This window comes from Cupressus sempervirens, chromosome 10, assembly GCF_028749045.1.
Source record: "Cupressus sempervirens isolate cs-2001-9-10 chromosome 10, ASM2874904v1, whole genome shotgun sequence".
NCBI classification, from domain to species: Eukaryota; Viridiplantae; Streptophyta; class Pinopsida; order Cupressales; family Cupressaceae; genus Cupressus; species Cupressus sempervirens.
The window spans coordinates 535,388,982-535,411,997 of NC_143127.1; the positions used below are offsets into that span (position 1 = coordinate 535,388,982).

At 35.6% G+C, this 23,016-nt stretch overlaps 1 protein-coding gene across 1 annotated transcript in view; it reads right to left on the bottom strand.

The window, feature by feature from the left end:
• Window positions 1–4,239: 4,239 nt before the first annotated feature.
• Window positions 4,240–23,016, bottom strand: part of LOC149535008 (serine/threonine-protein phosphatase PP-X isozyme 2) — a 65,032-nt gene continuing 46,255 nt past the window's right edge. The window contains exons 3-8 of the mRNA XM_089807702.1: window positions 15,686–15,748; window positions 15,442–15,527; window positions 15,023–15,098; window positions 14,594–14,862; window positions 14,407–14,485; window positions 4,240–4,769 (exon numbers count right to left, since the gene is read on the bottom strand). Of these exons, the coding sequence (XP_089663828.1) occupies window positions 4,719–4,769; window positions 14,407–14,485; window positions 14,594–14,862; window positions 15,023–15,098; window positions 15,442–15,527; window positions 15,686–15,748 (624 nt within the window). The 3' untranslated portion in view covers window positions 4,240–4,718. The remainder of the gene's footprint in view (window positions 4,770–14,406; window positions 14,486–14,593; window positions 14,863–15,022; window positions 15,099–15,441; window positions 15,528–15,685; window positions 15,749–23,016) is intronic.

A 23,016-nucleotide genomic window follows, 5' to 3' on the forward strand; every position in this document is an offset into this window, starting at 1 on the left:
TACCTACCTAAATAATAATAATATAATGATAACATGACTTGATTAAGGATTAAGATAGCCACAAGTTGACTATTCATAACCCTAAATACACCAATTTTAAGGGCGTAGCAACTTTTCTACCATTAAATTTTTACAATGCTAATGGATTAAGGAAACCATGGCGTTCAATAACATCGATTGCCCATACAAGCATACCATCATTGTACTTAATAGTACCTATCACATTCATGTGCCAAAAATGTCACATTGGACAAAAAGTATCGTTGAAAGAAAAAAAAAAATCAAACTTTTTATCACTTAACTTTTATTTTTATATACTTACTCTTCTTGGCTTAATCTTATATTCTATGTTTGGCCATGCTTGACTTAAGAAAAATATTTTTAATAATTTATATTTTTAAAAGAATAGTAAAAATTTTATTAAAAAAATAATTTAAACATATTCAATTAAATATAATTATTGCATTTATTTATTTGTTTTTAGAGACGTGCATATGTAATGATTGAAAATGTTTTTTTTTAAATTACTAAATGTAAAAATTAATTATTTTAATTATGAAATTTTAAATGGACAAACGACTAAATATATTAATTTTAAACAGATCTGATTCAAGAACTCAAGTGGGAAAGAATCAATAAGAAAACCCAACATCGTCGCTTATACAAAATATTATCGATATTTAGAATTTTTTATATCGATAATAAACTATTCAACTTACAATAGGATTATCATATTTACAATTAGATATCGACAGTTCAAAGTTCCACATTACAAATCGAAGAAAAGCTTTCCACTCATCTATTCAAAATTTAACGATTATGGATGCCTTTGTCATGATTTACCAAATTAAATCACATTTCAGAATAGCAAAAGCTATTGCAAAACATTATTATCTCTTTTGCACTCCACATTCCTCTTGAGGAAAAGACAGCCGATCATCTGTCGACCCAACCCCACACTTTGGAAAGATTGAAGCGAAGACTTCCCCAGACCTGCAAACTGAGTCAACTAAAACCAAATGCATCTGATTTTGAAGAGACACTCATGTTAACCATTATGGAATCCAACCCATCTGCCACGTTCGCGTTCGATGTTGAGGCCCCATTGTCATTAACAACTTGTTCATCTAGAAGACCTTGCCCAAGGCATTGAGGGCTCGAATGCATCCCAGGAGAGACCCCAGTAACCACTTCCTCACCACACTTATTTGTGTAATTAATGTTAGATAAAACGAACATATCCAATATGGCATATCTTGTGCGCTTCACTCGCTCTTGTAATCGATACCCCAAAGCCCTGGCCATGGTTGGAAGAGCCGGCCTCATGAAGCAAGAATTTTGTGAGACAAACGATTTTTGCAAAGTGTCATACATTACCAAAAATTCATGTCTCCTTAGTAATTGGGACTTTTGGAACAGCCCACCAACTAGTGCACACCCAGACCAAAGATCATATTTGTGCAATGCTAATTTCAATTTATTGTCATTCCAAAAATGTGGAATAACCACCTTTCTTGCTAAAGCTTCTATCAAGGGAACCCACTATAGTAAGTCCACGGCATTCGAGAAGAAGATGGACACCACATTAGATGGGTACAAAAAGTGGCGAAGAGAAGGGGACATAATCTCCTCCCTAATTACCTGTCTAATACACCTACGAATCGAAGGGGAATTAATATAAAACATTAAGGCTAAAACCCTGTCATCAATCTTCAAAGGCAAGACATCTTCATCCCCATTCGGGATTAACCAAACACGGTAATTTTTAGGTAACAAAGCACTATGAAACCGACTGCAAGATTCACATTTGAAGCAATACTCCGTTGGGAAGGCCATTGTTATGGAAGATAAACTAGAAATGAACAAACTGTAGAAGTAAGGAACAGAATGTCGAGTTCCACTAAAATAGATGCAAAAATGAATGCCTCATAATGTCAAGCATGTCTCATAATTACCCAACACATGTAGCTTCGTGTGGAAAAATTGAAGGATAGATACCATGTGAAAATTTGCATTCTCAATCTCCTTGAGAATCTTCACGCCAAACAAAGTACAACACATAGCCCATTAAAGATATACTCGTATGCACATGACGTCCTCAAGCAGAAGACTTGACATTAGCTATAAAAATAATTAATGTGAAATGGATAATTGAATATTTAAATGATACAGAATAAGAAAAAATAAATAATATAAATCTATGTTTAATAAAATAAATCAAAGAAGAATTTGTCAACTTCATTTATTTATTTGATTTTTTTTTTTTAAATATAATTAAAATCTATCAAAAAAGATTTCTAACATATAATCTAGATTTTCCTATATTTATCTTAAAATAATAATATACTTTAATAAATAAATGTCATAAAAAAAATTTACTTGATAAATAATAATTAACTTTCAACATTAAATTAAAAATATTAAACTCTAAACATTATTAAAGCATTAATTGACAAATTAAATCAATCATTAGTTTTAAGTATATGTTTATTATTGTAGTAGTTTCAAAATTATATTAAAAACTATAGTACTAAATGTTAAATGATTTAAACATAAAATAATAGATAATGGTGTATTAGGATAATTGATATATTAGTATAATTGATAAATAAAAATCTTGTTGAAATAAATTTAACCATAAAATATTTTCCTTTACAAAACTTTAATGCTATACATTGCACAAGTCAAATTTTTCATATATTTTACAAGTATTATTAATCTTCTTAATTTTTATTTTCTTAAAATTTATTTTAAGAACCAAAAAAATAAATTCTTACATATTATTCTCCCATATTCTATGTTTCATATTCTTTTTAAAATAACCTATAAAAGATTTTGAATAAATACATAAACTTATATAAATATAAAAATGTTTGAAATAAATGAAATTCAAATATTTCAAACTTATTATTGATCAAAAAAATATTTCAAACTTATTAGGTAGAAAAACTATTCTTTTAAATGCTATTTTATCAGGTCATAATTATTCAAAGCTGCTCGGTCCTCCCTGTCCAATTTTTCAGTCTACGAACAGTGAGGTACGGTGAAGGCATACTTGCATGGGCATCCACCCATATCGAAGCATAGCCGTTGTCATGGATTAAAAGGGCAGAAAATTTATTTCACAAATTCGGAACGGTAGACCTAGATCTTCCAAGTAACCAATCAATTCGATATATTTGGTCAACAATATGATAAGGTAAACCTACTGAATGTGAATTGCTTTGTTTATAGTTGACTATTATCTCTACGCTATTTAACCTCAATTTGATCAAATAAACACCAAAAAAAAACATTTTGCCATTGAGGAAATAAATGAAACTATTGTTCAATATAAATGCTGGAGCTGCCAAGGTGGTTGGCCTTGTCAGATAGAGTAAGCATCTTCTATTGGCACAACCGATGTGTGTCATACTAACCCTACAAAAATGATAACACGACTATTTTGTCTGCAACGTTATTCATTCAGTCATATCTGCAGTAACAATGAGAGGAACGCCTCATCGCCACTTGTGGCCTCTAATTCCATAAAACAGCTCCCTTCTTGGCATGTTTCAGAAAATAGCCCCACCATCATGGCAGCTGGTCAATTGGAGTAAAAAAACAACTTCTTTCGCATTCACAAAGTGTACTTGATGCATATTTTTGTACAACAAATAATAAGCCAGATGTCCTTGTAATTCATCATTTTTTACGTGTAAACAGAGTGCATAAGCCGTGGCTTCCCATTAATTATTAACATGTTGATCAATCAATAAGTGGCAAACCTTATTTGTACAAGGCAAAGTTACGGAAGCTTGAGATTTGTGGACTTCACAAATGTGGCAGTTTCAAAGAGGCGTATATAATTGGCATGCCCACTTAAATAAACAAGCGGCACTGCGGCTGACCACATGATAAAAGCATATCTCTAGAACCTTCACATATATGCATCCAATTAAACATTCAATTCCCCTTGTCATGGCATACCAAGTAGGACATTAACTTACAAGATATCTACAGCAGCAAGCTTATAGGACTGGAAATAAACCATTTAATTGAGATTAGAATCTGACCATCTTCTCATAATATGACATAAGAGTATATGCAGTAACCTTCTAGCTAAATGCCTAAGTAGACATGTAATAACGTCAAAATAAGGAAATCAAGTGATTTTAGGCCAACTAAAGCTTTCATCCTGGATAACTACATTAGACATTTGATTTCAACGAGTGCTTATTATTATCGTACAAGCCAACCTTAATTCAGCATTATATTTTATAAATTTCCTTTGATAAAAACAAACGAATCAGAACAGTACCAAAATGAATTATACATTATTCTTTAAAACGTGCTGAAAATATGTATTCAATGCCTCCCTCCAATGCACATAGACATTCCAGGAGGACAGGTATAAAATCCATCAAGACGAAAGGCTTGAGAACTGAAAGCCTTGGTGCTTCTGCACGCATTACAAACCGGACCCTTCTCTATGAACCATTTATAACTCACTCATAATCTACCCAAAAATTCTGGGGACAGTGATCCTCTGAATCAAATATTTCAATAGTTTACCTTTGTAGATAACAATATCAACCCAAGAAATTCAAGCGGAATTCACTTGTCAAGAATTAAGAACAGTGCTAGCCAGCATGGTATGGTTGCGTTAACCTCTGCACAAAATATGTTACACTTCAATATATCGGTAGGCTAGTTGCCAAGAAATGGTAGGCTTGAATCTAAAGAAAATAATCTGGCGCTGGTTTCTTTGAAGGCACACCCCTCGCTTCCTGCACCATATGAACAGGCCATCCATGAAATCTTGAGACTGAAAAGCATCACTAACATAATATTATATCATAAACAGTTATTATTTACCTCCCCGTTTCTATTCAAAATTATCAATCAAAAACTTGCTAGCAATATTTAAAATTAAAACAATGCAACTGAAAAGAAGTCCTAGCTAGTACAAAATTTCTATTTCTTTCAATAGCATAGCCTTCCTCAAAAACACTAACCAAATATCATGCTACACAAAATCATGGAAAGATGTTAAAAAAATGGCATTAATATACAATTTTGTTAGTTACATGATTCTTTTGTGTTGTTAAAACCATAAAAAGAATTAATAGAACAAATTAACAAAACGCTGATAAGTGATATGCATGCATTTTTCTATTTTTTCAATGAAATCTAAAAGCGTTTGGAAGCAAAACAAAATTGTCAAAGCCTAAATTGGCTCCCATAAGTAGAGGAACAATAACTAGGGCTTAAGGTGCCCGTGTGTACAGAAAACTTGTCAAATGACTGAAATAAAAAAGGGGTAAAATCTATGTTCCCCCAAGTTTCCGGGATGGGACGGGATAGGGACGGCATGGGTTTCCAGGATGGCAAAAAAATTGCCGATTTGTCTTTTTTTTTTGGGTGGGGGGAATTAAAATATATAGAGATATTTAAAATATTTGTATGAAAACATGGATAAAGCATAAGAATCAGCAGAATTCATATGCCAAATTTGTGTTACTTTGAGAGTCAAAGTCTAGACTCTAATTTGTTCTAGAAGTCAAAGTCAACGTCCCCTAAGTATCCCTAAGTCTCCGAGACGTTTATGGGACGGGGACAGCTGAAAATATACTGAGGACGCATCCCTGGGTAAAATACATCCAAGATAAATTACCTATACCCTAAACTAAATAAGAACTGTCTTTGGAGAGGAGATCTGAAAGAGGAGGATGATTAAGAATCAGTTTTCCACAATCCATTATTTATTTATGATAAGTGCTTCTGGTTTTCATTGTGTTAGATTTTTTTTTGAATCAACGTTTCGGATCACACTCTGATCCATCATCAGGATACCACTGTAAGAGAGCAACAGAAAGATCTCAAATAAGTTGGGAGTTCAAGACTCATCTGCTTTAGAACTTCAAAATGGCTGGATTTCAGCTTCTGCTGAAGTGGCTTCAGATGCTTGGCTCATGGGAGAGGACATTTTTTTATTGTCTAAAAAGTGGCTACAAACGCCTTCTTTGGGCAGAGGACTGGAAATGCTTCCAACGGTCTAGGTAAGATTATTCTTCAACTATAGATGAGGAATGGAAAGGCAAGAGACCCAGGTGTTCGAAGAGAGCTAGGGTTTCATGGCTATAGAGATAAACAGGCAGTATGGCTTTTAAAGTGGAGGAACAACAAAGTTTTTTGAATCAAAGCCCAGTGACCCCTGGCTCAAGCATGGAAGGCACCAGCAAACCCCAGAAGAAAAATTTGACTCTGGGAATGATGATCCAGCACAGCAGGGTCTCAACCTGAAAAACAAATGGGGCTATGCATCAATGCAAACAGGTGTTCCAGTTGATTTCAAAAACGATTGAGAAAAAAATTTGGTGACCGAAAAACCAAAGAACAATTTCAGAGCTGACCAAGGTGTGCCAAGTTCCAGCCACTCTAGGGTTATTGCACCGTAAATGGATAATAAGGAATGGGTGGATTTGGTGCATTTTTTCTAGAGGCTTCCAAAGCGGGGGAGAGTTACACCTCTTCATCAAAGCCCAGTGACCCCTGGCTCAAGCATGGAAGGCACCAGCAAACCCCAGAAGAAAAATTTGACTCTGGGAATGATGATCCAGCACAGCAGGGTCTCAACCTGAAAAACAAATGGGGCTATGCATCAATGCAAACAGGTGTTCCAGTTGATTTCAAAAACGATTGAGAAAAAAATTTGGTGACCAAAAAATCAAGGAACAATTTCAGAGGTGACCAAGGTGTGCCAAAGTTCCAGCCACTCTAGGGTTATTGCACCGTAAATGGATAATAACGAATGGGTGGATTTGGTGCATTTTTTCTAGAGACTTCCAAAGTGGGGGAGAGTTGCACCTCTTCATCATGTCTTCCATAGTCACAACCTTCCACAATTACCACCCTTAGAAAGAGTTACAACCCTTTGCCCTTTGAAAGATTCACTTCCTTATTTCCTTCCTATTCATTCCCTTAATCCTTCCTTAATTCTTATGCTCTATTCTTTCTTCCTCCTTCCATCTATATCTGCTCTTAATAGCAATATGATACTCGGTCATTTTGATCTGATTCCTTATAACAGATATTACTTCTATCAATGTCTGCTGCTGCTTATATTCCATCTATATCCTTCAGGTTTGATCCTCTAATTCTTATTAAGTTTCATTTTCTTCAATACCACACGATTAAGGTATTACAAACAAATCTGTCTTCTATATTCCAATTGCCCATGCTGTTTGTTTAATTACCTCTTCTGTATATGTACTTTCCTCAGCTGCTGTTTGATGCCCTTCATTCAATAATGTAACATCCTTTATACTCTTCATTGGGCTGGAAGGTTGCGACCCCTTGGATGACAGCTGTTCTTCAATGAAGTTGCACTTTTGGGACAAGAGATCACACCCTTCAATCATTGTTATTTGTTGATTATTGCAACCACTGTTATCATAAATTGCTTTATTTTCTCTAGCCAACCACTTGTTAGTATTATCATTGCTAAATAAGAGACTCCATTATGGGGGAAAGCAGTTGCTATCATAAGGAAACCACACCAATTAAAATAATCAAATATCTTCCGATTTTTACACTAAGCTGCTGTTGCAAAGTCCTTTGCTCAAGACTCAGCGAGTCAGCCGAGTCTGGCTGACTCGACGAGTCAGCCTAGACTTGGTCTGACTCAGCCGAGACCAAGCCCAGGGCCATTTTCGCCCATTTTCCGTGATTCACAGACTCCTGTAACTGTTCTAAAGTTATAAGGATAGGGATGTCAAAAGAGAATTATAGTAAAGAAAAGACATTAACCCAGTTTTAAGCAGAAGTGCCGGTTAGTGAGGAACCTTTTGGCATCAAAAATCCTGGAAATCATGGTTAGGAGATGGAGATCAAAATACGAAAAAACTTCACATTCAATAAAGGCAAGAAGTCTTGTAATAAGACTTTTTCTATTGAGGACCCTAATGGTAATAGATTTCAAGATCCAAAGGACAATAAAATGAAGCAGTTAGAAATTTTCTAAAGCTTTCTCAGAAAATAATGTTGACTCTTTTCAAGATCATGAAATAATGGAGGTCATCCCTTCTTGCATCCTGGAGGCTCAGAGCTTGATGTTGATGAGAGTCATCTCTTCAGAGGAAGTTAAGTGTGCTCTTTTTAGCCTTGGGGGAGGTAAGGCCCCCCCAACTGCTTTCTTTCAAAAAAATTGGGATATTTTTGCTTTTGATCTATGGGAAGTTGTTAAGGAATCTATGAAAGGCAGTTTTGTTTTAAAAGATTTTAATAACACGTTTATAGCCCTTATTCCAAAACGAAATGAGATGCATACATTTGATTTCTTCAGGCCCGTCTCTTTATGCAACACAATCTATAAAGTTGTCTCTAAGGTCATTGCTAACAGGCTGAAACATGTACTGGATTCTATGATTTCTAATGAGCAACGTGGTTTCTACCCAAATAGATCTTTTTATGAAGGTGTCATTATGGCCCATGAAGCTATTCACTCAATCCAATCAGAAAACATTGAAATAATGATGATAAAGTTTGACATAAGGAAACCCTCAATGAGGTGAAAGGTTTGCTTTTGCTATATATTCTTGAGAAATTTTGTATTTGCAATGAATGGGTTGCATGGATTGGGAGTTGTATTAACAGCCCCCGCTTCTTTTTCTAGTAATGGAGCCCTAATGGCTTTTTATATTCACAAAAAGGAATAAGGCAGGGTGATCCAATATCCCCTTTTCTTTTCATTATAATGGTTGAAGCTTTGGGAAGACTTATATCAAAGAAGCATACAGATGGTGTCTGGAAAGGCATTAAAGTGGGTAGAAGGGATAGAACCGATCTCCCAATTACAATTTGCTGATAATACCTTTTTGATGGGTGAGGCAACCCTTAGGGAAGCAAGGATTGTAAGGAAACAATTGACAAGTATAGCCAGATGTCAGGGCAGTGTATAAACTGGAGGAAATCAGATTTTTTTTCTTTCACAGAGCCTGTCAAAAGCAAAGGGAAACATGTAATGTTCTAGGAATGAAAATGGGTACATTACCAAGCAAGTACTTAGGCATTCCTTTATTCCGGGGTGCTTGTAAGTCTCTAGTTTGGAAAGATTGGTGGACAGTTGTTAGAGGAGATTGATGTTTGGAAATTTCATTGGCTTACTTTGGCTCGACAAATCGTATATGTAATTTCTGCTGTTGCTATTTTCCAATGATGTGCTGGAAGATTCTGAAGAAGATTACTAAAGCTATCGGGCAAAAGATGAGAAAATTTATATCGAATGTGGCAAATGATCAAGATAAAATCCTCTTCTAGCCTAGGAAATATATGTAAGTCTAAGGATAAAGGTAGTGTTGAGATCAGGGACTGGCAAATTATGAATGAAGCTCTGGGTACGAAGCTTGTTTGGAGCATTTAAAATAATCCTTATCAACTATGGGTAAAGATTTTGAAGGCCAAATATTTAGACTACGGCAAAGAGCACAGGGTTTTCACCCTACACAATCCTCCTAAAGAAATGGCTATATGGAACTTTATTGTTTCATGTTGGCCAGTTATTATTGATCATATTTCTTGGAAAACTAGAGACAGGATTAAGGAGAAATTCTACGATGAATAGGAAGGATTTTCTGCTTTGAGAGGAAAAGGAGATCTACATGATCTTAGGCTATTGTTCTTGTAGAAATGGGGTGACGAAATTTGAGACTGCGTTAGATGACTGGGGGGGTGAATCAGGTATCCTCGTGTCCTTGATACCAATTCAGCGACTTCACAATTTAAACTTTCAGTAAACAAGCTTGATAAATGGATCCAATCTTGACAATAATATTCAATTTAATGTTTACCAGTAAATTGTTAGCATGTACCGAGTACCAGAGTAATTGACCGTTAACTATAAACATCATTAACCTCGCATACTTGCTGGACGGAGAACTTGAAGTCATAGAACCCTAGTTAATTGTGTTTAACTCCAAAAGATGATATACCGAGTTTTAGCTATGAAGCAATAAACAAGAAATAACATACATCATAATCAACCACACATTTTGACACTGACTTTAACGTGGAAACCCTGTTAAAGGAAAAAACACCTAAGACCGATAACCCAAAATTTTCCCTCTTCTAAAGTGAGCTCGGTTAGGAGCCAACCTTGTTAAAGGTTACATGCACATTGTTAATGTGACCCTGCTAGGGGATTTACACCAAAGATCATCTAGGCTTTATCACTCCTCATTTGAGTGGCCTGCTCTAAAGGACTTACAAACATTCAAGGAATGTCACCTTAAAAAAATTTACAAAAAAGATTGTTAAGTCCACTCGGTTAAGAAATTTTTCTGCTACAATTGTCAGAGAGTAACAATGAAGTGATTTGATAAAAATTCAACTACCTTCGTTGTTTTAGAACACCATTTCACTCATCCTTTTCTCCTAGTTTATTCCTCCTTGGCTGATCCACTCACACACATTAACTTAGCACTTATTCTGCTAGATTTCACAATGTTGCTTTGCTCGGTTTCACCTTCTATCTTCACCTTCACAAATGACTTTGATCAGCAACCATAAAGATCTCGTTCATCCTTAAATAGACAAATTATTGTCGCTTGACCAGATTCTCAAATGTTTTACCGCTTAATGATAACCATCCGATCATCTTCCATCTTGGATACATTAAATCTAGACACTCAAGTACACCTATTGACCTCAAACTTTGAGCTTCACCATTGATCATTAAATCTCCTCCATCCGATCTTCTTTGAATTTCTCCCACTGTAGATTTCTCAACAAACTTCGTCCTTATCTTAGAAACTTCTTGATCAATCCATATTCTCATTAAATGTCCGCCTTCAATCAATTCTTAAAGAAATTGTTCATCATCCCTTGCACAGTTAATATTAAACTCGTTTGGTCAATATTGAGTTCGATGACTACTATGCTTGCTCGGGTAATAGCGTTCATTCTTCACTTAATCAACATACACTCGATGAGTACTATGATAGCTTGATGACCATTAGTTCTTCATTTACCAGCCTCACTGTCTAGCTCAGTGCAACTAACTTTTTCTTTGCCTTTCCACTTCAACACTTCTTCCTTCTTTGTCAACCAACATATCTTGCTTATACATGATCTCAACACTAAATAAAATCTTGTAAAACAATCAAATCAACATTATATTGTCAAAGTCTAACTCATCTAGTGCCCTTTGAAATCTACATACTTCTCAATACTTTCTTCCATCATCATTGTCTTTACAAATCCTCTTCATCAATCAACACTGCATCTTTCAGATGATTTGGCACTTTACTGAATTAGCACAATGCCTTACCTTTCAGGCTTGACATCAATGACAACATGGTAACTGATCTAACTGTCCCACACATATTATCTCCCTTATCTTCAGCATGATCAGTTGCGGCCAACACTATATGGAAGTTCAGCAAGCAATTTTTGGAGAGGAATGGTGTTGGAGATCATTAGCAAATGAGGGCCTTTCAAGTCATCAAATGACAAAGATGAGGGAGATCTTTTAAAACAAGAAGGTACTTGTAACAAATAAGGAGGATAAGGTGGTCTGTGGTGCCACTAATGAATGTGATCTCCCAACTGTTAGCTTGGGGGTTGAAATTAGGGGAGGGTGATGGAGACAATTGTGAACAAGGAAAACTTGTAAGGGTTGGAGAATGTCCTTGAATGGGTGTTATGAAGCATTGGAATTGATGTGCAAGAAGGAATTTAAAACCCAATGGCAGAAGATTTTAAGGAGCTAATTCCTTTTCTGCAATGGCCGGTTCGATTTGACAAGAAGCAAAGTCTAAAGATAGAGATGAGGCACAGCTGGGCTGGGAAGGTTTGAAAACCATTGTCATGATGAAGGAAGTTGAAGCCCATATGGCTCTGGTTCTAGTAGAGCAGGTGAGCCAGGTACCAAGGAAGAAACGCTCACCCAAAAGGAGGATGGCCTTGACAAAACAAAAGGACAGAGAAGCCTAAATTTACACGCGTGCCTTTCTGTTTATTGTCCAAAGTTTTGGTAGTATCCACGGTTTGAATATATTTTTGTGTAAAGTTCCTGCAACCCCAATGTGTACATGATGGGCTCAATCTTTATTGAGCATTTTTAGGGCAGAGTCTGTTTTAAGGTCCTTTATTTTATTTGCATCTAGCTGTAATGACATGTAAGTAGTTGGAAGTCATACTGTGGGTATAGCATACCTTATAAATGGTGCTTGAGTAGATGTGATGCGAATAGCAGCAACACTCTAGTAGTATTATCCTTTTGGTAGTGTCAACATGTATATATGCAGAGTAAGGTATATTCTCCTTAATGGAGTTTGTCAATTGCTGGGGTATAGTCTGTGATTCCCAAGGCTAATTTTTGTCAAGTTTCCTAGGTCAGATCTTTCGGTTGTTTGTAGGTTTCGGGAATTTATTAGTCTGAATACATATGATGTAACACTTTATTATGATCAATAAAATACAGTTATTACAGACCCAAAATGGTGGGGGTGGGGGGAATAAAATGGCAGTAACTTGTGCTAATTATAAACTATGTTTTTAGAAATAACACTAAAAATTCTTACATTTCTATAAAAATAAATTTATTGTATTTGATATGTTTTAATTTTATGATTTGTCATTCCAATACCAAAGTTTTTTCAGTGGTTCCTCCCATTCTTTCCTCATCTCCTATTTCCAGTCAATTATGATACATTCCAATGTTTGTAAAACAAAAGGAAATACAATGGTGCATCCATGACATAGATCCATGAACCAGGAAGCATAGCAGAACCCCCAGAGTGACTTAAAAGAGGGCTATTCTAGTAAAAAAATTGAGGGCACTCAAAATATAGGTATTTGTAACTGTTTGCTGACATTTGGGAGCCTCGGTGCTGAGAGAAATCATCATGGGAACATGGCAAAGCCTAAATTTACATTGCCTCTAGAAAAGGGAAAAGGGCTTAGATGTGAATTCATCAACCAAGAATTCGCTTCCAACATCCCTATGTGGAAGTGTTTACCTCATTTTCAAAAACAATTCTGGTCCCAAATTGAAGACTTTAGTCATCTCCTTGTAAATGACCAGAGATGAAGGTACTCAATGCAGCCAAACAATGAAGCCTGTTGAAGTGGATTTTTCAAGGTAGCTTCCTTGTAAGAATTGAAGGATTCTTTATTATGTTTGTACCTATATCTGAATGGTCTTGTACATGTGTCTCATCAAATATATTGGGGCTCAGAGAGAACATAATTTTCCATTGTAATATTTTCTAAAGAAAATACAAAATAAGCCAAAATACCAACAAACAAAAATATAGGCACTAAAACCTACAACTGAGTTTTGAAACTTGGTCATATATAGCACCTTGTAAACAAAACTCCTTAAGTACACAATAGAAAATCAGCACTGAGAATAGATGTAAAAACTATGTTACATGGAAACGCATTTCCTATCCCTAGGGGCCTCATTTCTGTCCCCAAAATGTTTCAAGGACAATGGGACAAACAGAAACATACCCCATCTGTCCCCAATTTCAAAAAACAGCAGGAAACTGTAGGAAACCTCCCCTGACATTCGGGGGCGGTGATCTGTCTCAGAAATGTCAGGGGGCATCCAAAACGTCCCTGATCCGTCCGCAAAATATTTGAATAATTTTTGACATTAAAAGTTAAATAAAAACAGTTTTCTTTTAAATTCTTTTTGCCAAATCGACAATGTGGGGGACCCACAATGTTCAAATTTGTGCCCATGATAAAATTCATGATTGAATATTTGACAATGAAATTCGTGATTAAAATATGCTTAAAATTTTATAATGTTAAATCATAAATACTAAAATTATAAATCTAATATTTAATTTAAGATTTTTAATATTCTTCATAATAAACATATGTTAAAAAACTTATATTAGCTAAAACTATATTAAATTATAAATTGGATTCAATAACTTTTAAATATTTAATTATTAGAATAAAAAATAATTCAAGTAATATTGTTTAAAAGGTTATTACATTCTACATCATGCTAAATCCTGTTTAACATAATTAGCCAAAAACTAACCCTCCTATCACCTAAAAGCATGGAGGATCCTACCCTTTCCCAGCCAAGCAAAGCACTCATAACTACAAAAATGTCCATATAAACTTTTCTGTCTTCCAATATTGTTATAGAAATCTGGGAAGGTAAGCTGGTCCACAATAATAGCACAAACCAACCGGAATGTTCCTTCACGTATACCGTCTTTTCTGTTCTGGATAGTTGATATAAGATGCAACCTTCACCAAGGTCAAAAATGATTTTTTTTCTGTGCTGAAGAATCATATTTGTTGCCCAGCAATGATATATATTTGACAAACAACAAGTGCAATGCATGGACAGAACATAAAGCATTACGTTTCCAAAAGAAATTCCATTTAACACATTACCTGAGGGGCTGCTTCAAAGACAGTAAACTTCTTATTCAGATTCTCATCCAACTCCAATATTGCAGCAACATTGCCACATCTGAATAAAGTTCACAAAACTTCATCATTTGGCAGTGTTCTTGCAAAGCATACGGCTAAATAATACACAAAGTGATTGACAAGCAGTTTTAAATTTTACATTAAGCACCTGTAACAATAATTTGGAGCAGACCATACTGTCACTATCTGATTATTAAACATCCATTTATATCCTTCCATTACCAACTGATGAGCACGGCAGATAAAATCAATATTATTTGTATGATTGAATGTTGTGACAACATTTCCACCAAAAAGAAATCCAGCACCTCTTGGGCTCAGACCCCAACCATCAACAACATCTTCTGGATCTGACCAAAGAAGGTCACACATGGCACCATCATGAGGCACTTCCTGCTTCCTATCAATTGTTCTAATCTGCTCATGTTAATATTTTAATTGGTTCAAACAAAACACACAACCCCATCAGTTTAAAAGCTGATCTGCCACATACAAATGGCAATCAAAACTTGCATTTATGAAAAAGAAAATATCAAATAAATGCACCTAGTAAAGATTAACATCAGAAATGCCATACCTGATCTAGAGTGGATATTGCAGGAGAAAGACCCCCATGCACACTAAAGATTCGATTCTCAATGAGTGCTGATAAGCTGCAAACCAAGGCAGAAACTAGTTAAATAAATAGGACTGACCAGAAGACTAGGAAACAAGGCTGTGGCCACAGAAATTGATTAATGTAACTTCATGGGTAAAGCTTAACAGTAAATCTACAAACAAGACATCTCAGAAATAAAGATAATCAACCCATTTCAACAGTAAAAATGTTCCATCACAAAGAACATTATTATACTTTATAAACAATGCTGAAGGCCAAACAGCATAATAAGGTGCAACAGAAGACTGCCCAGATTTCTAGTCACTGATAATGGATGAGAGTTTGAAAGGTCATGTACAAAATATAAGTCTCAAGAAATTTTATTGTAGGTCATAAACCTCAAATAGTCAAATATATCTGTGCAGTAACGCCACACATTAACCGAACCATATTTCCGGAGGCATTCGTCATAAAATCCGTATACCTGTAAAATAATTTTTCAATTGAAAATAAGAATATCAGCAACAAGATTTAACAGCACTTTTATGATACATAATTCATCTAACATTCAAATTTTATAATGCGCTTGTATAAAGGCATAGTACTGAGCTGCAGCTCCATTATTATTTCCTTATTTATTACCTGTGTGATCTGCCGGCTCTCGTGATTCCCCCGGATCAGTGTGATTCGGTCTGGATATCGAACCTGTACGATTGATTTATTGCTCTGATTATTGATATTATCATTAACCTTTAATTTTCAATGAGATAGAAAGCTTTGTAAATAATTGGTGTAACATTTACACATAACACAAGTAACAATTGATGTGAATTCAGAACAGATTGCAAATATGAAAGAAGTGGTCATCCATTAATTTGCAAATTATAGAGAACAAAATCAGCAGATAACATGGGTTGCGAAAACTAAAAGTAAAAAAATCTAAGCTATTGTATGTTCTCTATAAAGCTTGGAATTGGTTATTAAAAAATATAGCTGGAATATAATTATTCCCAAAAAATGAGATGCAGCAAAGTAAGCAACTGGTAATTATTTACGGGGAGGGAGGCCTGGAGCTATAGACTTGAATTGTTCCTCTATAAGATAACCTCCAAGCTTTCCTTATGCTTGCATGTTGACATTTATGATTTTTCTTGTTACTCCCCTTTGTGCAGATTACATTGTTATATCAGTTACTATAGCACTCTAATGTCTCTTTGCCCCTCATGATTTATGTCAATGCCATTTGTTACTTGTCATGCATGCATCTTCACATTTGTCTTGGTTCATACACATTCAAGTGAATGTCACAAACTTTCCCTTAGCTTATGCCTTATGTTATGATTGGCCAAAGCCTTAATATTGCCATGCGCATTCCCTTTACATGATTCCTTCCTCTCAATTGATTGAGCAATTACTAGGTTGTTTGGATATGTGGAAGAGCTTGGTTGGTAATTTAATAGTATCCTGATCCGCCACAATGATACATGACATCAACTTAGGCACATCTAATTTTGAATTTCCTTCAACGGCATATTGACATGTTTGGATTGATTTGGACCCTTGGAACAGCAGAAACACATGGAGTTAATTGTAATACAGTTGGCTTGGTGGCATCATTTCCTTTTCCAGCAGAGCTCATGGCCATGTTGCATAATATGGTCAATTGCAGCTTAGATGTGGAACAAGCTGCCTAGCACTTTAGCAATCTACTGCTGGGGGCAAGTGCATCTAAGAAATTGATTAAAGAAAAGGCTGGAAAGTATCAAGCAAAGTACAACTTATTAAATAATGAATCAAGCAGTTGTAAAGCCCCATGAAAATATCTAATAAACTTCAGTAAAACTTTACAGTGTGATGGATCAAACCACCTATCACTTTGCTAGTCTACCAATTTTTCACAAACATTGATTTCTAAGGTGAGTTGATCTGGTATCTTGAATTTGCTCAAGGTTTAAGCAAAGTTAGAACATATCAAATATGAACCCACATGGTTCAATCTTGACAATATCTATCTTGGCAGATCAACAAGTATGTTCTATGGATCATCTACAGATATGTCAAGAGCATTGATCTTGAGGGTACACAATCTAGACCGTTAATTAGAGTAAAAAATTAATAACTCGAAGACAATATAGGCAAGTACTAACAAATAAAGGATATGAAATGTTTTTAATTGGCTCCTAGGGAGTAAGTTTGTACATATCCAACTACCAATCTGCAACAACTTTTGATTTACAGGTAAAAAGTTATTGACTCCTGATTATGTCAATGCTTAATCAACTAAAGTGACATAATTAGACAATGTTAAGACGCTTGGCATGTTTGTTCAATCCCAGTCCCCTGAAGGGTGCCCATTGTAAAGAAGAAAACAAAGTTTTGCCACGTGGACTTCAGTGGCAATGATACAATGAGACCATATTGTCTACCCAGTCTTGCTTCTTTGTAAGTTTGATGATTGAGCAGAGTTTATTAATCAGGTGGGATGCATTTTGGGTGGTCCACTGACTACTAAATCTGCTGATCTATAAGTGAAAACATTTCAGCTGTTGATTGTGGGTGCTATTTAATACATTAAAAGTCAATGCTCGACAGAATATCTAATAGACACATGGCACGTGTATTTGTTGTGGTGGCTCAGCTGATCAAGTTGTGAACATTTTTAATGGCACACCAGTTGCTCACGACCACTGATCTAAAAGATAATTTAATTTGAGTCATTGATAAAAGGTAAAGTTCAAAATCCTTAATTTGATAGAATATACTCCTAGTTTTTTTAAAGAATCTAATGCAGCATGCAATCTACTGGTGAAACAGTTCAGCTGCAAACTTGATGTACAGGGCTAAGTGCTTATTTGCTTGGAAGGCTAGATGTAAAACATTATGAGGTCACACTGGGAACATCTATGGAAACAGTTATGACTACAGATATGAAAGGAATGGAAAGACTAGGGCATGGTAATGATAGCTAAGAAAGCAGGTGGTCACCTTAGTGTTTTTGGGGACAAGGCAGAGCTGGCTCATTGCAATATTGATTGTCATCCAAGCCATTTTGTTCATGAAATATCAATCAAGTTTAGAACAAGCAGATGTTATAGGAAAAAGTATAACAAAGCCGACACGATTTGTTAGTAACTGAAAGGTTGTGCGACGGTTGAGTTGCCCCTTCGTATAATATATGTATATCATCCTATTGAACTATGGATTGACATTATGGTTGTAGTCGTTACTGTGTGTTCTGCTTGTACAAATACAATTATCTCTTATGTTGTGTCATATTCTAGTCTTTGAATGCAATAAATCTACGTTTACCCCATTACGGTAAACATTGGCGTCGTTGCCTACAAAACTTGGTATCAAAGATGTGTTTGAAGATTGATGCCGAACTTAATAAGGATCGAAATAAAATAAAAGAAAATGATGATATATGCACAGCACATGAAGCATTACTTCGCACACAACAAGCAGAACGAAGGTATAGACTTCAACAACTCACTAACAGGTACCAAGGGGGTGTCACTGAAGGTGACCATGGTGCCACTGGAGCATTCACAGACGAAGTGCATTCGCCTAACCGTCCACAAAAGGACTTGATAAAAGACACAAGGGAGAATTTAAAAAACTGAGGTTGATCAAAGAATCAAGGGAGGAATCCTTGAAGTTGTATACACCAAAGGTGGAGGGTCCAGATGGAAGAGAAGGAACTAGCACAGCTCGAGGTGCCAAAGGAGCACTGAGTATAGCGTGAACTCTTCGTCCCCAATTCACCAGACGAACGGATACAATTCAATAATCGAACAACTCTACTTTTAGAAGAACCCATCACACCGACACAGTCCAAAGCGGTTGTACATAGTATTGTGATTGTGTAGAACAACACAAGTGAGCAACAAGCACAGACACAACAAACTCAATCAAGCGGAACAAGGCAGAAGCTAACGATGGCAGGGCCGAAGGAGAAACTGCCTAAATTTACTGGCAACAAGACAGTCGACCCAATTCGACACTGTGAAATGTGTGAAATGATATGGACTGTGAATGGCATAATAGACGAGGATGACTAGATCCGTCAGTTTCCAGCTACCCTAAGAGGCGTAGCAATCAATTGGTTTTCAGACATTGACCAAAAAAAGATGGCCACATGGGTGGACCGTGGAATTAAAGAAAAAATTTACAGCAGACTTGACTACTAAGGGATGACAATGAGATCGTAGTGGAAATCCATAGTACAAAGCAAGGGAAGAATGGGACACTCCACGGGTATGCAAGGAGACTGAAAGAGCTGATGAGGAAGATGGAAAGCCCACCAGCCAACAGCTTGAAAAAACGTGTGATTTGTTGAAGGGCTACAACCAAGACTTTGGAAGAAGATGAAAATAGTACCTCTGACATCATACATTGAGGCATATAATCAGGCAATGGACTTAGAAAGTGAACACAAAACAGGGAAAAAGAAGAACAGATCTTCTGATTCAGAAGACTCATCCTCAAAAAGCAGTGATGAAGAATCGAATAAAAAGATTCGAGCATTACAAAAAGGTATGTTGCATATGATGAAAGAATTCAAAACTAGGAAGAACCCTGGCCAAAACACAAAAGGGGAACTATGGTGTACGATGATGGAGCTCAAAATTTTATATTTTATTAATCTCCATTTGTGAGATCATATAGGAGGCGAATGATGAGATGGTGTTGTCAATATTAGGAAGCTTCATTGTTGAAGGACTTCAGTTTATACTTTCCTCAGATACAAAGTTTATACAAGGACCTTCAAGAACAGAGAAGCTCTCAATGCTAATCTTTCTTTTTTCATCATAATATGTTCAAAGTAATTTTCTTGTAGTATTCTACAAATGATGATAATGTTCTTTAGTTCAGCTTGTTATAAAGGATTACTTATGAGTTCTAAGATGGTCAGCACGTCACAAATGGAAGATGTTCGAGGGAGAATTTATCCCTATCTAGGTTTAGCATTTCTAATTTGAATGAGGCATTTTGATCTGGCATTAGTGGCTCAGCATTCACATTATATGCTCAGGAGTTTGCATGGGACAGAGAATTTTGAGTACGTATTAAGAGAATTTGAAGCACTCTTCCAGTATACTGAGGTGATGTTGTTTGAAGACATGGCTTCATTGTTTGTGACTCCATATATTCTTATTTTCCTACCACCAAAGTATGTGGATGCTATTTTGCAATTTATACAGGATTTCACTGTAAATGTAGAAGGTGTTGGGAATGATTATAGTTTAAGCATCTTTGATTTTGAACTTCATGGAAACGGCAAATATGGATCACTATGTAATACATCTAAAGACCGCAGGAATGGTCAAGGAAAAATGGAAAAGTCATTCCTGAGTTTCAAGAACAGCTACCCAAGTTGGGAACCAAATACTTAGGAAAACCAATTTCTAGATACTCTTATGGATTTCCGACAACAAGAACAGGACAAGCAAGCATTACAAATGTATTCACGTGATCATTTTTCACAAAAAGTGCCATCAATGAGAGGTTTGAGGAATGGATACAGTTCAGGCTTAAGGGAGGGGGTTCACCTTGACCTCGTTCTGTGGAAGATCAGATCGGTTAGTTTGATCAGCCTTGGACTAGTGATATGGAACAAAAGGATCATGTGTACTAGCTTGATCAGTATTATACTTTTCAGTCGCTTTATGCTTTAGATGCGAGGGACAATCAAGATTGTTTGGATGCATTGCAACACAACTTTCTTGCACCACGTACATCTGGTAGACAATTGGTGGATTAAAGAGAATCTAGTGGATATTTTGGGGATGACAGAGTTGGAAATCGTATGGAGATCTCAACCCCGAGTGCTTTCCAGCTACAGAGATTTACTAAACTCAACATATCTATTTGTATCATGTAATGAGGGTGATAAGCGTAGTAGGAGCACACCTCTACATATAAAATCTGTGTGCGATCTCAGGACGATAAATAACTTCTTATCAGATCATGCGAGCCAACACCATGAAGCAGAGACGTGAAGAGATACCATGAAAAAGGATGCTTCGAATATTTTGCTAACACGTTTTCAGGACTATGATTTAGTGGACGTCGGAATCTGAGTTTGGGTCATCGATTATTGATATGAATTCATCGAATCATCTAACTCGCTCTTTGTTTTATTTGCAAGGACATGCATGACAGGATCTAGCGCAGGAGAAGGGCTATTAATGGGGAAAAAGTTTTCCGCCTGGTGCAGGTCACAGGAAGAATACGCACAGCAAGAGCACGTATGAACGAAAAATTCATGTGCAATCGTGCATAAAGAGAGATAGTTGTTTTGAAGCATTGTACAAAAAGGAGGCATACACACAATGGAAGTTGCAAATATAAGCCGCCGATTTTATTTTAATCAAAACTATGTTAAGTCTTTAACATCGGTGGTTATTTGTCATGAAAGGGCATGGGCTTTGGATTGGTAACTAACACCCCTTAAATATTTATAAATATTTGTCATGAAAAGCCAAAAAGAGACATTCATCATTGCTTTTAAAAAGGGACGGTTACTCTCTGTTCAGGCATACAGTTTAAAATTTACATAGAGGCTTTCCTGTAAAAAATCTTTTGTTGGCATCATTGAAACTTTTGTATCTCTCTAAAGGAAAAATTGGGGATTTGAACAAAGCAAAGGAGACTGAGATTTTTTGAGCTTTAAATCTGGATATTGTGAGGATCGATATGTATTGAATTGAACATCAAAAGGCTGAGTGTCTTCGATATAGTCTGTCCAACAACCAAATCAGTAAGAGATTCTATTTGTTTTAGAGTTGAATTATACATACTCTCGTCCTTTATGGTTTAGTTATCTATTTGTTTATAATTTATTAATTCGATAGGAACATTAAATTGTTTAATGCTATTCAGATTTGATTAATACAAATAGTGCAGGATATCATCTCTTTCCCATTATTTATATCTATTGTGTCCACATGATGGTTAAAACATAATAGACTAATTTGAATACACTGAAATATAACAATTTGTGACATCGAATTAATTGAATTATTAAAAAATATTATACCATCAATACTGTAAAGTTGTAGGTAAGAAATGTATGTTTGACTCCATTACCCAACTAGAATTCGGCACTGGTCATAACCTTGCTCATAAATTTTGAATCCAATGCTGGCATTTCCTTTTCTTTTTTCTTTGAGAATTTGATTTCACTTCGTAATTTGTTTTAATTTTTTCATTTCAGCAAAATATAATTATAATAAGTAATCCAAATTTGAAGTTATTAATCATAAATCTAGAAGTTTTCTTTGACACTTGCCAGTTGAGGAATTTGTTTTTGTGTTGCAATCCACTATAATACATCTTGTATCCGAGTTTTGGATTTGGGTAAACAAGCCTTGGTCCAACGGAACCTAAAGCGCAGAAGATTTAATCCTATTACGTTGGCCAAAATCAATTAGATACCCAGCATCGAGCAGGCAAGGCTCGTAGGTTTCTAACTAGCGATTTTGATAACCAACGGATTGGCAACTCTACTGGGGAAGTCGCAAGTAAGGTTTACTTACTCCAGAGACCAGTCTAGAGTTTCATTTAAGCACAAGCCTTGTGATAAGTTCTCTGATTTTGTTTTCTTTCACTACAAGTGTAAACACATTAGTAAGCTTTCTTTTATTTCCATTTACTGTTTATAATTTTCAGATTCTAATATTCAGATTCCTAATCAGCATTTGGATAAAATTTACAAATCTTTTCTGAAAATTTCAAGTTGTATCTAAAAGATCTTAAAATTTTGGCTTGAATCTTGGTTGTATACATTTCACATAAGTACTAAACAGCAACTAAAGCAGAATTTCTTTTTTTATTTTCAGCAAATTGTTTTCAAGTTATTGGCATTAACCCTACTGGATAAAGAACCTAAATCCTTATTTCTTTCTATTTAAAAGAAAGTGGCAACTCTATAATATATTTTGATCGGCCTTGGTTTAATTTTGAAGTGT